This window comes from Lepidochelys kempii, chromosome 1, assembly GCF_965140265.1.
Source record: "Lepidochelys kempii isolate rLepKem1 chromosome 1, rLepKem1.hap2, whole genome shotgun sequence".
Taxonomy (NCBI): domain Eukaryota; kingdom Metazoa; phylum Chordata; order Testudines; family Cheloniidae; genus Lepidochelys; species Lepidochelys kempii.
This window is the reverse complement of record NC_133256.1, coordinates 185322061-185339719: the sequence shown is the minus strand read 5'-3', so window position 1 is coordinate 185339719 and position 17659 is coordinate 185322061. Positions and strand designations below refer to the sequence as shown.

Below are 17659 nucleotides of genomic sequence, written 5' to 3'. Positions count from 1 at the left end.
GATATATTAGGGACTTTGCATACTGGCTTTTATATACTTTACCAAATACCTGTATGGAGCTGTTGTCTTTTCTAAGCATGATTTTGAGCAGGATGTCTGCAGCTGGATTGGAGTTGTTCTCATTCACACATTAGGGCTAAAGGCTTCTTAAAGCTCATATCTGTGCCAAGTTCAGCTTAGTGTGCCACAGATTTTTAGAGCTGCTTGTTTCTGACAATAGGGTAGTCAAATTCCAGGAATCCATCCCCCGAACCATGATAATAAACATTAGGACCTTTTTCTGGAAAATGTTTAAATATATTACTCTGTGTCTACATGGCCTAGCACAATGGGGCCCTATTCTCATTTGGTCCTTAGGTGCTGCCATAATAAACGTGATAATAATAGTATGGTCCAGGAACGTTCCTTCTGTAAACAGGCTGTGCACATTTCAGTAGGAGTCTCCATTCCCAAAACAAGTCCAAGTAAATCATGCTTTCTTGGCATGACTTTGGTCAAGAAAATAGGCCTTCCCATGATTCCAAGGAAATTATCCATAGACTTACACAACTGCAGTTTCTTTATTAAAAGCAAACGGTTGGTAGGTAGGTTCCATTATCATAACACTGCTAATTAACCTGGGAATCTGTCTGTAAAATGTCTAGTAAAAGATTTTAAAAGCAAATGTATATAATTTCATGCAGTGTGTAATCACCCTGAATGTAAAATGTACATTCTGTAAGCAAACATTCTCATGCACATGTATTCTTTCTTTATTATCAGGGGCCCCTGAAGGGATGTGCACTGTCAGAGGAACTGTAGATGACTGTGTTATGCTTGACCTGCACAATTTCACAAACAGGCGTATTCATGTTACCTGGAAGAAAGGCAATAAGCAAGTGGCCAAGATGAAAGGTCACCCTGTACGGGGCTCTGGAACATACAGCGAGAGATTTCGTGCATTCTCCAATGGCAGCTTGAGTGTTTGCCCCATGCAGCCAGGGGATGAGGGCCAGTACACAGCAGAAGTGTTTGATCATGATGGGGCAGGTTTGGGCCATCAAAAAATTCAACTGGAGCATAGCGGTAAGTATCAGCCCACTATGCAATGCCTGTCAGGGCCTGTAGATTATATCAATAACATGCAAATGTGAAAGTGTAGTTTTAGTATGCGTCAGTGTATTGTTCAGGTCAGTGATCTCTATCTGTAGCTGAAAAATTGGTCTGAAAAGGTCATTTAATGAACTCAGTTTTTGTGGAGGATTAAAATACCCAGAAAAATGTTCCCATATTTCTGAACTGCATTCCTGGTCTTCAGCACCACGTGATCCCACAGTGGGTTATTAACCAGAAACAGCATATAGTCGATCTATAGAGACGGAAGACCTACTGCAGATAAAATAAGAAACATACACTTTTATAACCAAACTTGAACCAAAACTTTTCAGAGACTCTAATGTATTAGGGTACGTTTAATTTTCCATTTTTGCATAGTGTACTCTTTTCTCTTCTGGGGTCCAGCCCAGACTGGAGCCAGAACTGCTCAGATTCCCATGGGATGGGATGGTCTAATGGTTTACTGACGAGGACTGCAATACAGAAGTGCAGGGCCTTTCAGCAGAGAGCTTTCTAATGAGATTTTCAGACCAGCATTCAGACTACAAAGATTTGGGTAACCTTTGGCTAAGCCTCAAATACAGTAAAATGTCCAAATATGTGGACACTTCTCAGAAACAAACCCAAACTCCAAACCTTCCTTGGGTTTCCAGTACAACAGTAAATCAGAATATGTAGGAGAAGAGTTCAGTTTACACCGGTATTTATTGGTGTGACTATTGGGTTTTGTATTTGCCCAACGTCTGCCCATAAGTATTTTAAATGTTGAAACGTGGTCCAACTGTACATGGGTTTAAGAAAGTTCTGCCTACTCTAGCTCTCCTTTTATTCCTTGCTCTGCTGTGTTTTGATCTCACAGACTAAACAGTTGCAAGCCACCTTCAAGTCATCTTATTTGCATAGGAGAGCATCAAGTGCTGCATGAAGCTGTGCTGATGATTCAACTGGTGGCACTTCCATCTGTATCAGAACTGAACCTAGACCTTGGCCAAGTGCTAGGGGGCATTGTTTTGCAGGAAGTGCTGACTTTTGGATGAGAGATAAAAACCTGAAGCCAAGGCTACTCAGAAACATTAAGATTCCATACCACATTTTGTAAGAGAAGGGGCATTAGTTATAGTAATCTGGTCAAATTGTGCAGTCTGCCTTCTCTAAATTCTCCCAGCCATTTTGATTGGATATTGTTGCCATTTTTTGACCTGAGTAGCTAGTCAAAGTTGGGGCCCTGTGGGTGTTCCAGTTGGGAGTAGAAATTGGTGATGGTCAGGCATTTCTTTGATGCAGTTTTGTTTATTTAGACAAGAATATACAAAGTCTTGTATCTCTGAATGCAGAAGAAATCAAATAGTGGGAAACATCTTCTTTTGCTCACAACACCAAGAGTGCTCTTTTCAGCCTGCATCCCTGACCCAAACACCTCTTCCCAGGTTTCTTCCAGGATCCATTACACACTTTTAGCTGTTCCTTCGGGCTGCCTCTCTCACTCCATCTATTCATGTCTGACCTTAGTTTTCTGAGATCTTTCTTCGCATCTGCCCCCCCCCCCCACTTGTACCCATGACAATACTCAGCCTAAAGTTCACATACATCTTCTGTCTTAAGTGGGACTTATGTGTATGGTTATGTTAACTGAAGGGTGAGTTCGCACTGACCAATTACAATGGACTTTGAACTCGACCTGTAATTAGGTTTCACCCAGTTTCTAACAATATAGTATTGTTCTTCACTTGCTCTTCTAAACTGTTGTGCAATGTGGCAGTGTGTGGTGTTCCCGTGTTTGCTCTCGATGTAGCGTATAAACTACATTATGATCATTTGGGATGGAAAAGGTATAATAAATATGCAGGAAAGCATTATTTTTATTTTAAGTCCATATGTATGAAACTAGGTTTAACAAACATACTCCCCAGCACTTGACTTCATTCCTCCATTTTGAAAAGATACAACAGAAAAGAGATCACTCACAGTCAAAAGGGAACATAAGGAATGCTCCCTCCCTTAAATTTAGCAGCGATGGCTTTTCCCCCTCAGGAAACAAAACAGCACCTGTTCAAGAAGTAACAGGAATTGTCGGCGGCTCCGTGCTCCTACCTCTAGCAGCAAAGGATTGGAATGACTTGGTCCAGATAATGTGGAAGAAAGACAGCATGTTGGTTGCTGAGTTAAATTACTCCCAGTCGGAGTCCAATGCGGGAAACACCTACAGATCTCAGATCCTATCTGATGGCACGCTCAGACTTGACAGGCTTCAGGAAAGTGATTGTGGACGGTATTCAGTGGAAGTGCGAAACAGAGATGGGAAGATTATATACCAGAGAATGATTGATGTGAAAGTGGGTGAGTATTTCTCAGTTTAAAATGTTAGCAAAAATGGGACAGTGTTAATATTCTGTCTACTTTAAAACCTATTTTATTCCCCAGTTAAATACTGCAATAACACTCATTCCAGGTTCAAAATGTGAGCACAGAAGAACCATGTCAGAGACATTCCATAACTAGTTAACCATTAATTGATTAACACATTCATGAAATAGAGGCTAGAGCTGGGTGAAAATTTTAAGCGGAAACATTTTTGGTGAAAAATGAAGATTGGGCAACACTGAAATATTTTGCGAATTTGTGTTGATTTTGCAGAACTGTTCAAAAAAATGTTTAAAACGTTCTGAAAAAATATGAGTTTTTTTTCAATATTTTTGAAAAAAAAGGTTTGATTTTTTTGGTTCAAAACTACTTTTTATTTTGAAATTTCCTTTAGTTTTAATTGTTAAACATTAAAAACATTTTTAAATGCTCATAATTGTAAAAAAATGTTTTGGTTTTGGTCAAACTAAATGTTCAATTTGACCTAAAATATTTTTTGCTGACACTTCAATGCACTGAACATTCTGAAAAATTTTGGTTTGGGGTCAACTCAAAACAAAGCTTTCATTCTGATTTTTTGTAATTGAAACACCTTTATACCAACATAAGACCTTTATGCCGATATAACTGTGCCCACATTAGTGGGGTCTGGACCTTCATACTAGGATAGTTAAAGTTGTACAAATTTTGTGTATGGAAAAGCCCTTAGAGAGGATAGAATTCTGATACTAAACTGGACCAGAGAGAAAGGAAACATTGCTTCAGATCTCTCCCTTATTATTCTTTCTAAAAAGATTAGCCTTCTTACCTGCCAAGAAACATTAAACTCAGTTTGGGCTGAAATTAATGATTATGAAAAGGAATTCAGATTAGGGTTAGCTTTCTCCCCCATTTGTTTTAATGCCATCAGAACTGATAGTTGCAATCAGCTAAAGCAGTGGTTCCCAACCTTTCCAGACTACTGTGCCCCTTTCAGGAATTTGATTTGTCTTGCGTACCCCCAAGTTTTATCTCACTTAAAAACTACTTGCTTACAAAATCAGACATAAAAAATACAAAAATGTCACAGAAACTATTACTGAAAAATTGCTTACTTTCTCATTTTGACCATCATCATCATCATTATATTCCTATTACGCCTCTGGTGTTTAGGGCAGTGATGAAGCTCCTCCACTCCTGTTTGTTTCTGGCAAGTCTTTCAATGGTTCCCCAGCTGTGCCCCAGGTTTTTCAGGTCAGCTTCCTAAAAACAAATTTGTACCATGTAATTATAAAATAAATCAGTTGGAATATAAAAATTGTACTTACATTTCAGTGTACAGTATATAGAGCAGTATAAACAAGTCATTGTCTATATGAAATTTTAGTTTGTACTGACTTTGCTAGTGCTTTTCATGTACCCTGTTGTAAAACTAGGCAAATATCTAGATGAGTTGATGTACCCCCTGGAAGACCTTCATGTATCTCCAGGGGTATGTGTACTCCTGGTTGAGAACCACTGAGCTAAATCACTTTAGCTAACAGCTCCCTGATTTAAATGGAAGAGAGGGGGCTAAACTGTGCAGGGTCTCAACTGTGCAGCTCACTTCCCTAGTGTCCCTTGTCCAGGGGCGGCAAGTTGTATGGGTCTGTGATGCCCGGGCTCCGGCAAATTCAGGGCCCAGGGGGCCAGGCTCCACCAATGTTCGGGAATGGGTCTCTCCCCTGGCCCTGCCTGCCGCCCCCGCACACCTCCCCCGAGCTTCCCTGCCTGCCCTGGGCAGTGGGCAGCTACCCCCTGCAGCTCCGCTCTGCACTCCCTCTCCAGGCACTGCTGCAGCCGGGTACAAGGGAGCGGTGCCAGGGGCAGGCTGAGGCGGCTACTGTGCCTGCAGAGGGAGGAGGGGAGGAGGCACATGGGAGGCGCCCCCCCTGGCAGGCAACTCCTGAGCAGCAGCCTGGGGGAGCTTGGGTGAGTGTTGGGCCGGGGGAGGGGGGCCGGGGAGGACTCCCCTCCCCTTGATCTCGCTGCTGCCGGCGGGGAGAGGGCTGGGGGGAGTCCTCCTCTCTGGCCCCCAGCCCAGAGCCTGCACCCAGCACCCAAACTCCATCCCAGAGGCCGCATCCCTCCCGCACCCAAACTTCCTCCCAGAGCCTGCACCCCAAACTGCCTCCTGCACCCAAACTCCCTCCCAGAGCCTTAGACTGGTGTGCGTGTGGGGGGCGGGACTTGGACCCGTTCTGGGTACTACCAAAAATTATACAAACCTGCCGCTCCTGCCCCTGTATTCCTGTAATCTGCGTCTTATGCTGTTATTTTGCTGTGTGGATAAGACCCCCTAACGATGCCAGTATACACACATTGGCCTTTCTCCCCCTTGTTCTCTGTGCAGTAGGACATCCCAGAGTGCATTGCCTCATGAGCTTTTGCTGCCACTCTTTGTGCATGTCCTTCAATTACTCTGTCTCATACTGAGGCGCTATGGGATAGCTGCTCACATTTTGCCAGTATGTGCAATAGGGTGACCAGATAGCAAGTGTGAAAAATCGGGATGGGGTGGGGGGTAATAGGAGCCTATGTAAGAAAAAGCCCCAAATATCAGGACTGTCCCTATAAGATTGGGACATCTGGTCACCCTAATGTGCGAAGACAGTCAGCATGATAGGTATGGACTCACAAATTCAGTTGGTGTGTGGTTGTGTTGTGAAAATAGTTGCTGTGTAGATGTAGTTCACCAACTGAGCAGAAAAATGATTGTAGTTGTCACTTGATCAAGGCCCTTACTCAGATCCAGAATAGTTTGCTTTTTTGTTGACACTGTCACCTTTCATTTTCAGACAGTAATAACCTCAGCAACCAAACAGTTTGATTTCAGGTACTGTACATACAGTTGATACTCAGGCATTCTCAGACTGCACCAAACTTTTACAAAATGCATGATTGCCAGCCTCTAAGTCAGCTGAGTTATATGATAATGACAAAAATCTTTAATGCAGGAGAAAGCTTAGCTAGAAGAACTTCTATCTTTGGACTGAATTCATTCCTGTCATGGCTCCACTGGAGTTACACCAGCGTGGAATATGATCCAGATGCTTTAAAGCAGGGGTGGGCAAACTACGGCCCGCAGGCCGGATCTGGCCCATGAGCTGTTTTAAACTGGCCTGCGAGCCGCACCATGCAGCTCGGCCCTGCTCTGGTGCTCCAGCTGGGGCACTGGGTCGGGGGTGCACAATGTGGCTCGGCCACGCTCCAGCCGGGCTGCTGGGTCAAGGCCACACCACGCGGCTCCCAGAAGCCATGGCATGGCCCCACTCTGGCTCTTGCGCACTCCAATAGGAGCTGCAGGGGGGTGTCTGAAGATGGGGCAGCGTGCGGAGCCGCTTGGCCGCACCTCCGCATAGGAGCCGGAGATGGGACATGCCACTGCTTCTGGGAGCCGTTTGATCTAAGCACTGCTCGGAGCCTGCATCCCCTCAGCCCCTTGCCCCAGCCTGGATTCCCCTCCCGTTCTCCAAACCCCTTGATATTTTCCCAGAGCACCCTCCTGCACCCCAAACCTCTCATCCCCAGCCCCACCCCAGAGCCCGCACCCCTTCCCGCACCCCAACCCCAATTCCATGAGCATTCATGGCCTGCCATACAATTTCTATTTCCCGATGTGGCCCTTGGGCCAAAAAGTTTGCCTACCCCTGCTTTAAAGTAATGTTATGGTCAGACAGACTATGAAAATATCCTCTTCTTGCCCAGTGGTTCAGTTCTCTGTGTGCTTTTACGTCACATGTTGACTTCACACAGACCAAAACAAGGTTGTTTCTCCTTGTAGCTCCTCAAGGGCAAGCCAAGCTACACGACAGAGATCTGGAGCCTATACTGCCTCACAAATCTTCAACAGACTCACCAGCTTGCGTCTGACCACGAACCCTTTATTTCTGGTAATGTAGTATGAGGCAGAAGGAGCACAGCTGGATCATCAGATACCGTGCTGGGTTTGCAATTCCAGCTGTTAGGAAAACTCATTTGTCTTGTAAACTGGGCCACTTTAATTTGCAGACACTGAGAAAAAATACATAGGGAATCCCACAGTTTTGTTTCATCAGGTCACTTTTCTGACTCGACTGAGCTTGAAGGGAAGTCAGAAAAACAGAACAGATAAATAAGGCCTTGTTGTACTGTTGTTTAGTATGTGATCTTTTTATACTGTCTGTATATGAATGGAAATTACAAAAAGAACCATGTGTAACGCTAACAGAATGGGGCAGAAGGCATTTTAAGTCAGTGATTTTTTTTGCCATTTTATTCTCATTTTAGAACAAGAGACGGTGGCCTCACCAGTTAACCTGCATTTACTGTTATTCACCATAGTGGGAGTGCATGTTGCTGTATTCATTGTTGTGTTGGGTTCACTAATATGGCATTTTAGAAAGTGCAAACACAGAACAGGTAAGGATTCCCTCTTCAACTCTAACAGAATGGGGTAAATCATTGTCACTAAAAATCAGTACATAGGGACAGTCCACCTTACATTTTGGTTCCTAATTTATTTTTTGGCTCGCTCTGTTTACCTGACTAAGGGCCAGATTTTTAAAGGTATTCAGTTGCTTAATTTCCATTGATTTTCCATTGAATTTCCATTGGAAGTTAGGTGCCCCAATAACTAAAAATCTGTCCCTAACACCTTACCTGTACCAGAAAGCTGCTGCCATCTAATAGGCTGTGAAATTTGAATTGCTTCAAAATGCAATCTCAGTTGTGAGACTAGGATTTGGAAGAATGGAATATAATGACCTGAGATAGAATTTGGCCATGATATCATGATGATACCATTCTGACTTTTGTTAAAAGGGCCCGGGATTTATAAAGGTCTGAAGTGTCCAGGACCTCAGTTTTATGTCTCATTTAAGAGTTGTATCTCAAGCAGAAGAGTATCCCAGATTCTGTCCTGAAGTGGTTCATTTCTGACTCCAGGTGCCACCTGGGTCCTGTCTACATTACAGAACATTACCGTGTTTGAACATGGTTATGAAGAGCTGAGTTTGCTGATCTGATGCTGACCAGTGAGTGTAGACGAAGACAAATTACATTCAGTGATGAGTGGAAGGAGGACCAGTCCTTAACCCCGCTGGTTGACACAGGACTGAACAAGATCTGTCCCAGTCTACATTGGCCTCTAAGTCATCGTCAGCATTGTGTCAGCTAACTCTGTCCCTCAGAACCTTGTTCGGCCATTTTAACACTTTGTAACGGGGTCGTAGCCCTACTGAACCTCCAATCCTCTCTGCTGCATCTGAGTTTAGGCTGGAGGTCTCCTGTCCAAGTACTGACAGACCATCTTTTAGCTTGTGAGTTTTGATAAGCGCACAGCCCTGTATGGCATAGTCATGGGCATGACTCTAGGGGATGGGAGTGAGGAGCAAATGCCTCCAAGTCTAGTTGAAGGGAGATAACTTTGTCTTTGTTTCCACACCCTCCTGCCGTAGATGGGAGGAGGAGTTCAGTATGTCCCAGAAAGACCTCAGTTAGGCAAGTCTCCCCATCCCCTAGAAGCCATTAGTCAGCTATTGACTGGATGTGCTTTGCCGCACAGAGACAGAGGGGGCCCTGCACACAGGCAGCATGAGAAGCAACAAGTAGGACATGCCATACCTTTCCTGCCAGCTGTGTGAGGCAGGGAAGAGAGAGGAGACCAATCAGCCCTTTGCTCCCATACCCCACAGGCAAATGGAGAGAGAGAGGGGGCAGCTCACCCCAGCATAGCATTCAGAAAGGGCAGAGAGGAGGAATAAAAGTAGGAATAGAAGGGGAGAGCAGTATTATTACCATCTGTAACGTCAACACATACACATTTTCAAAATGATGCACCTCTGGGAGGGGCAATGAAGAATAGATGTGGTCCTCCTGCTCCATGAAGGAGGTGAGAAATTAAATGGGATGAATGGACTCGTAGTTTGGGAATCTTTGAAATGTCTCGGGGGGAGAGGGGAGGAGGATGTGAGAGTGAGGGGAAATGAAAGAGCAGAATAAAAAGAGAGTGATCATCCTGAAGGGACAAGTAAACAGGCAGCAACATATGAGATTGAAGAGGGAGGCAAAATGGGGGAAGCAAAATGTCCTGAATGGCAGAGCGGTAAGAAATAATAGGCATAAACTGTGCCGTTCAAGAGGCATTAAAATTATCCACATAACACATTCATCGTTTCAAATTCATCAAGTCTTCACTTTCCCAGGACTCTTAGATACCAGGAGGGGTGATGGGAAGCAGACCTTAGTAGATTATGCTAGTTTTATCTTTCATTGAGAGTCTTTCCCAAACATCTCGTGCTTTTCTTATTTTATTTGGGTTAAGGTCACATAACAAACCTAAGCTTCCGGCATGTGACTTTGGGCCGAAGCGGCTATGACGAGGACCTTGTAGAATGTAGAGAGGGAGACATGAGCAGCCCTGACCAAGGTGAGTATTCCGGCTGCCTGAGAATGGTTCTGGGACCAGGAGGGTAAAGACGCTGCTGACAACGTGATGTATTTGATACCGCTGGCCGTGTTTGAAGCAGAGCCCAGACAGGAGAGGAATTCTTAACCATGGAAGCAACTAGTATCACAGCAGTTACCTAAGACAAGCACTCAGGGATGGTAGCAGGGTATCCACAAAAACACCAATGGGCCTTAGGTGATACCAGCACTGAGCCCTAGTACCACGGAGATTGGCTGGCTCCATGTGCCTCCCCCTGTTCACAGTTCCTCTCTGTGGTCCCGGTGTTATGGCTGCTATAACAGGCCCTTCCTGCCCTTCACATCAAGCTCCCCGTGGGGTAGGATTGCTAATAACAACAGAGTGCTGTAGATTAGTACTGTGACACTTGGTGTAGGCTTTTGGCCCTCCCAGCCCTGTTTTTTCAATATCTTTCCCAGGGTGGGTTGACTCCTACGCCTGATAAGTTTGCAGTGGGTAAGTTTCTTCTGGGCTGTCAGGAGAATTGCTGGCAGTGATACTGCAGCCCTATGCATGTTACATACAGTACTTACCATTGGCAGTGGCCGGGAGGAGCAGTGCTGGCTGCCCCACTGCCAACGCCTGTTTGGAGTGAGTGACATTGTGACCTGGTGCACAGGGGTCACAGTGCCAAACCGGAGCAGCACCGCAACCCCCATAGTCACAACCTGGTCACAACGCCACTTGCTCAGTTTTGGCCCCGCAGCTCCCCGTCATGATGGAAGGTGGGTGGGGCCAAACCTGAGTAGGTGGTGGGGTATCCAGCGCCCCTCCTTCTCACTGCTGCTGTGGGTCTGGCTTCTGTACTAGGGATCCCCCCACGGGCTCTGCCCAGGCTCACCCCACTTCCAGCAGCCTATGTCCCGCCCAGGCTGGAAGCGTGGGGCTGAGCATGGCACAGATTCAGCAGGCAAGGTGCTGGGGCCAGCGGCTTCAGTGGGGATGGCTCCACAAGTACTGATGGTGTATACCATGGGAAAAGTTTCTCTTCTCTTTAGCTCTGTTCGGTCACCCTTTTCTCCTTCCTTTATCCCTCTTCCCCTCCCCCCACCATTAAAAAGACGTATCTTGAAAAGGCTCATTGTACTGATAAGGACCATTCCTCCTTCTGCTTCAGAGCCAAGTCTGCTCTTGACGTATTATGCTGTGTTCCTCGCAAACAGCACCTCCATCAACATTGCAAGAGCACTGACAGCTCCCCCAACACCATCAGTAGGAATCAGAGGGACCACAGAGATTTTTCAAAAACAGTTAAAAATGTTATTTCTAATATGTGTCCCTTAGGAGCTATAGGGCCTTCGCTATGGGTGCAACTTAGTTCCAGCAGGTGCAAACTGAACAGTGCAAACCCAAGAGAAACAACACATTCACCCAGGTTACTCAAGTGAAGTAACTGCATTCCACCAGCCCCTCTGCTCACACCCTCTGTAACAGCAGGGATTGCAGAGCACAGTGAACAGAGCCCTGCGGAGCTCAGCTGTTCCACTTCGGAAGAAGTGACTGAACTGTTGGGTTTGGTTCACATGGGTTCACATGCCCAAGAATTTTGAGATCTACTGAACCCAAATCAGAAAGCAAAACTCAGCCAGAGCTCCAGAAACCTCCTGAATTGTGCTTGGCGTCAAGCTGTAACAATGGGACTGTACTGAGTTTTGCTTGGTTTCCACTCCAAACAATAAATCTCTCCTTGGTGCCTGGAACTTTGTCCAAATTCACTGAAATGCCTAGGAATCTCTGCAAGCCAGGCCTGTGTTTTGAGTCTGTAACAAAACCTTGTCACCAGCTCTAATGGTGGCATCAGGGGAAGTAACCTGCTGAATGGAGTTCTTCAGTAGGCACCATCCGGGATATGCATGGGTCTGAGGTTTTGATACTAGGCTCTGATGTACAGTGTGGGTTTAGTCATATTCAGAAATTGTATATTTTAAACATAGATTGAGATCCTGAAAAATCTCAGAAAAGTGGATAAGGGACCCCATGTGAGAGTTTGGTGAACTCCAGTCTGAGAGAAATATCAATTTCCATTGACTTTATCAAGGGTGAGCCATGTTTTTAGGCCACAGGTGTGTGCAGTAATGTAGAACGTGAACCATGGCTTGGAAAAAATGGAAGGAAATCAAATGGGGCTCTCAGACCTACTCATGTGAAACCCAAGAGAATTAGATGCAGCTGCTATTGAATTGGGCTGCCACTAGCATTACTCAGTCTCTGGCCTCGTCTGAGTCACTGCCTAGGAAGCCAGTGCCTCAGCATTGCTGGATTCATCCACCAGCCCCAGGAAATGAAATTCTAACAATACAAGCTTTCCAATGGGGAATAATTTATACAATTTCTAATCACTGTAGTGTGAAAATGCTGTAACTGTATATGACAAAGAGCCTTTCCTGGTCAAAGCCCCTGTCTCTCTTCCTCATGATGCTGTGGCTCAAACCTCAGTTTTAATTTTTTACCTCTGAAAACATCTTTACCCAGCTTGCAGTTGCCACTGAGGCAGACAGGCATCTCAGAGCACCAAGGCATTGTCCAGGGAGGAAAGCAACCTCAGAGCATCAAGGCAATATCCAGATAGGAAGGCACTTTGTGAGCCACTAGCCCGGCACCCAGGCCATAGGGCACTCTCTGAGCTGCTAGCCCAATGCCCAGGTCTTAGGACACTGTATGAGTCACTAGCCCAGGGATGTCAAACTCACTCTGAAGAGGTCAGATTCCATTTTTAATTATGCTTAGTGGGGTGGGACATAAATATAGGACTACACACTCTTCTCAGTCCAGAGCTGATTTCCCACTGATGTCAATGGGAAACTTGCCCTGAGAACAAGAGGGAGAATATGGCCTTTATGTGATAACTAAAGTTTTAGTTAATATTTTTCTTTATTATTTATCCAGTGCCTTAGTGTTTCATTTGGCATCAATGAGCAAAAAGGGAGCATATGTGTGTCCTTTCTTTCTCTACCTTCCACAGGCTCCTTTCTCTGTTTCTCTCTCTCCCTCCGTCTTTGTGTGCCTCCCATGTTCTTCCCTCTGCATTTCCTTCCCTGCAGTCACTCCCAGGCAGCTCCCACCTTTGCATGGGCTTTGCTCCCATCACCTTTCCCTGTGCTGTAGCAGTGTCCACACACACAGTGAGTTATGACATGGCAAGCTGGTGCACTGTAGATTCACATGCTGGCTTGCCACGCAGTAACTCGCCATGTAGACAAGCCCTGGGTTCATGTTTGGAGGGTTGGGTTTTTTTTCAGTCATGAAAGCTAGAAACTTACCTTTTTTTTCTAAATTAAAGATTCTGCCCAATCTTAATATATCATGTGGGCATCATAAATACACATGAGAAGGGTGGAATCAGGTCCACTCGCCATATGTTTGACAAGCCTACCCTAGGGCAATGACTACATTCTGTATCTGTTTACATAGATATCTTTTGCTTTCTTGGTTTGAAGAGAATGGAAGTCCAGCTTCACAGGAACCAGGGGCTGCAAACTCCACTAAGCAAGAGAATGAAGCTTTCATTAAGGAGACTAAAGGGGCAACAGCTGCAAGCTTTTACACTGAGCAACCTCCGTCTTTAAATATCTCCACTTTTCAAGGTAAGCAGAGACAAAAACAAACACAAACCCTAAACCACATTTCAAACAGGAAAGCAGATTTTTTAACCTAACTGAAGAGTTTCCTGTGATACTAAAGTCCAGGGCTCTCTTCGATGCGATTGCAGCGTAACTGTAATGAGCTCTATTTCAAGTCTTGCGGGAGGCAGAAGCTGCAGATCGTGCGGTGCTGCAAGACGCAGTGTATAGTCTATGCTCCAGGTGACTATATTTGGATAACACACACACATGCTGTGTACAGTTGCTCCAAAATTAATGATACCACAAGCCAAGGGTCTTCTCAGCCAATCAGAGCAGCAGCCAGGTTTGGTCTCTCTGAAATTCTTTGCTGACATCACTAACTGGTGCTGAAGCAGGAAGCAGTAAAACTGTGACCAGCACCCTGCTCCCACTAAATAACTGTATAGGAAAGAAGCAGCTTGTAAAGGAAAGCTCTGTGTTTAATAATAGTTATAATTATTATTAATACATATTTCCAGAATCCCCTTCACAGTGGTATCTGGGTGCATTTAAATAGCTTAAATAGAATCACAGATATTCCTAAACAGGAGTAAAACCCACCAGACTCCCCTGCTACCTGTAGCTTTGAGAAAGAGGGTGGACAGGGATTTGGCCACTCCGCCCAGGATTACATAGCACAATGAGTTGGAACCCTGGGAAGGATGCATCTTGTAACTCTTTCTGAAGGTGGCTGGCTAGGTTTGTACTTAAGTGTATCGCTCAGCTTGCAACCTCTAGCCTTGCCTTCCACTGGAAGAGCTTAAGGCATTTTGCAAATTTTAATAAATTAAGCTCTGTGAGGCACAGCAGGTGAATATTATCTCTGACTTACAGATAGGGAAATTGAGTGACTTGCTTGAGGTCACTTTGTTCTGTAGTGGAGTCAAGAATAGAACCCTAAATTGCTGGCCAACACCTCTAGCTCACACGCCCTCTTGTAATAGTCATGAAGACAGAAACGAGAACAGTGAAGTTATAAATAGACACAGTGTCACATGTCCTTACTTCCTGTTATTTCTTTTCACCAGGTTTGCTCTTGCTCATCTGTTTTCTCCTTCTCTGCACTACCTTTTTAACCAAAAGTGGCCACTGGGGCTTACAAAACCCAGGGCCACAGGCCCCACCCTGATTTCGGGACCTTATCAGTGCCAGTGCTAAGATCAGGTTTAATTAATCAATCAATCAATCAATGCTAAGATCAGGTTTAATATAAAGCAGAAAGTCAGTATCTAGCCCTTCTTCTTGTGGGGAGACCCTGGAAAATGTAACCAATGCAATCTGCTTGCTTGAGTTTGGAAGCTTGTCCCTTGCTTCAGAGCTTCAGCCAGTTACCTCCAGGGGTCAGGAGGAATATTTTTCCCAATGAACAATTGGTTAAATGTATTTTGGGTGGTTTATTTTGCCCTCCTCTGAAGCATCGGTGACTGACCACAGTTGGAGACAGGACATTGGATGGGGCAGATCAGAGCTCTGAGATGCTACAGAGAATCTTCTGGCTTAGAGGTCGGGCTGCTGTGCCTTGTTCATCTGCTCAGGGTCAAATTGATTGCCGGATTTGGGGTTGGTAAGGAATTTTCACTCAGGTCAGATTGGCAGAGATCTGGGGTTTTTGTGTGTGTTTTTTTGCTTTCCTGTGCAGCATGGGGCATGGATCCCCTGCTGGACCATCTGAGCATTTCTCACTTAATCAGTTCCCTGCCATTGCAGAGGCTTCAGGCATTGGTCCTTGATCCTTCCAGTTCTCTGCCTGTGGCACACATCATTTTAGTCTCCTGAAGACTGAAATGCTTTAGTTTACCTAAGTTTAAGGACCTGTAGGAGGTCAGACTAGATGACCTAATTGTCCCTTCTGGCTTTAATACCTGTGAACACTATACTTTTTCCTGAAACTCTCATGTTATTCACCATCCTCACATACAGCTATCTGAAGCTGGACTATGTGGTGAATGAATCCCACAGCACTTTGAAGCTGTGGGGGATGCTGCTGACAGCTCCAGGGATGCTGTAAGCTCCTTCTGGACTGTCAGTCAGCTGCTTGTAGCTGAGCCACTTCATTGGTGAACAATTCTGGCCACAAAAGATGCTGCCTTACAGTGTGAAAAGCAGTGTGGGATAGTGGAGTAAACATGGGCCAGGGAGCAAGCGACTCCTGTATTCTAACCCTGACTCTACTCCCTCTGTCACCTTGGGCAAGTCTCTCAAACTTTCTGCCTCAATTTTCCCATCTGTAAAACTGGGCTAGCAATACTAACTTCCCTCAAAGTGAGATGGTAGCTAACATTTGTAGAGTGCTATGTAAGTGGCAAGTATTAAGAGTGAGGAGAGTTATGGGAGAACCTTGGGGCATTAGGGAAAGAGACAATGTAACAGTGGAAGGAGTAGAGGGGTGGATAACAGAATGAATATGAAAGAAAAAGGAGAGGAAAGAAGATGGTGCTTTCTAAAGAAAGGAAAGTGGGGTGATTAACAAAGAAGAGAGAAAAACATTACCCAGAAATAAGAGAATTGAACAGAGAAGAAAAGTATGAGGTAGGGAATGAAAGGAACGGGATGAAGGAATAGAAGAGAATGGGCAAGAAATCACATGTATGACTTCTAGCTTAGTGACATTTATGCTTAGTGCCATAATACACTTCCATGGAAAAATGTAACTTCTCTGTACATTTGGGGCAGTGGTATTTTAAACCCTTGTTGTTATACTTATATTGCTGGCTCCTCTGGCTTCTATATTTAAATAAAAGGAGCAGGACACAGAGAAAATAACCTAAAATGCACAAAGAAAGCACACAGACCCCTGCAATTCACTGTGCAAATTCTGCAGTGATGTAAAAATATGGTTTAAATGGGCCAGGAAAACAGGGCAAATAAGTGTAAGGGGTAAACCATTGTGTGACCCACTCCTCCAGTGTAAATTACATTAACATAGACTTCGGTGAGGGTGCCAATGAATATCTGGGCCTTGATTTTTAAAACCGCTCAGCTCCCATTTAGGCATCTAAATAGGGGCTAGATTTTGAAAGAGTTCAGCACCCAACATGCTGTGACCTTCTGAAAATGTGGCCCTAATAGGGGGAGTAGAATGGTGTATAGAAAGAACAGCAAATAACAGGGGTGTATACGATACCAGGAGAGAACTGCTTTTTATTAAACTCTTCTGTTTGAGATTTTTCTTGATACTCTCCCACATCTTTTCTTCAATGTGTAAATTCCAGTGTACTCATTTTACACACCCAGAGTGCTAAATTGGAATAAATGACATTCCTTTGGCATTTACACCCATGTCCACCTTTAGGTTACCCAAAACTTCGGCCCACCCTGTACAGTCCATGCTTAAATGGTAGGATAATAATATATAATATGGGGTATGTTATTCATTTACTTTTTTCCTTCAAGGGAAGGAAGGACCTAAATCACAGCCCAGGCCTGTGCATGCTGGAAACGATGTTGCCTCAGTTATTAAAGACTGTGTTCCTCTGAAAAATGGGAACTATATTCCTCAGGATGACAGGGACTGCGTCCCCCCAGCCTTTGACGACTTTGTCCCCCCAGCCTTTGACGACTTTGTCCCCCCAGCCTTTGACGACTTCGGCCCTCCAGCCTTTGACGACTTCATTCCTCCAGCCTTTGACAACTGTGTCCCTCCAGCCTTTGACAACTGTGATCCCTCAGCCTTCAATGACTCTGGTCTATAGATGGCAGGAACTATACTCCTGTGGTCAATGGGGACCATATTCCTCTGGATTTTGGAGATTAAGTCCCTCTGGACATTGAAGACTAAGTAGAAAGATGGAGCTGAATGAAGGGAACAAGCCAGGGTTCTACTGCCAGCAGAGATTGAAACAAAATTTCCAGAGGACATATCTGAAGATCTTCACATTAGATTTTGCCAGGTCATATATGGCATGTGCCTGTTGATGGTATAACTGTAAAATCTATCTGAAGATCTTCACATTAGATTTTGCCAGGTCATATATAGCATGTGCCTGTTGATGGTATAACTGTAAAATCTGACTGTTGGATCCACATGTTGTCTCTCATCTGGTGATGGGCCAACCTCCAAATTCTGGATTATCCAAACTCTGTAATGCTTATCCATTCCTTATTCAAGTTATCCAAACCTCTTGAGTCTGAAGAA

The 17659-nt window shown here is 44.8% G+C and overlaps 1 protein-coding gene across 1 annotated transcript; it reads left to right on the top strand.

The window, feature by feature from the left end:
• The first annotated feature begins 987 nt into the window (after positions 1-987).
• Positions 988-17216, top strand: LOC140906193 (uncharacterized). Its single transcript, XM_073329724.1, has 6 exons — positions 988-1065; positions 3127-3432; positions 7744-7875; positions 9779-9883; positions 13360-13506; positions 17074-17216. The coding sequence occupies exons 2-6, from the start codon at positions 3225-3227 to the stop codon at positions 17214-17216; spliced, it is 735 nt and encodes a 244-aa protein (XP_073185825.1). The 5' UTR covers positions 988-1065; positions 3127-3224.
• Positions 17217-17659: the final 443 nt, after the last annotated feature.

What these genes read in the sequence shown, in the direction of transcription:
- LOC140906193 (XM_073329724.1), top strand. Translation starts at nt 3,225, where the DNA reads ATGTGGAAGAAAGACAGCATGTTGGTTGCTGAGTTAAATTACTCCCAG. An exon ending in AATGATTGATGTGAAAGTGG is followed by an intron (nt 3,433 to 7,743) that starts GTGAGTATTTCT and finishes TTCTCATTTTAG; the next exon opens with AACAAGAGACGGTGGCCTCA. An exon ending in AAATATCTCCACTTTTCAAG is followed by an intron (nt 13,507 to 17,073) that starts GTAAGCAGAGAC and finishes TTGTCCCCCCAG; the next exon opens with CCTTTGACGACTTTGTCCCC.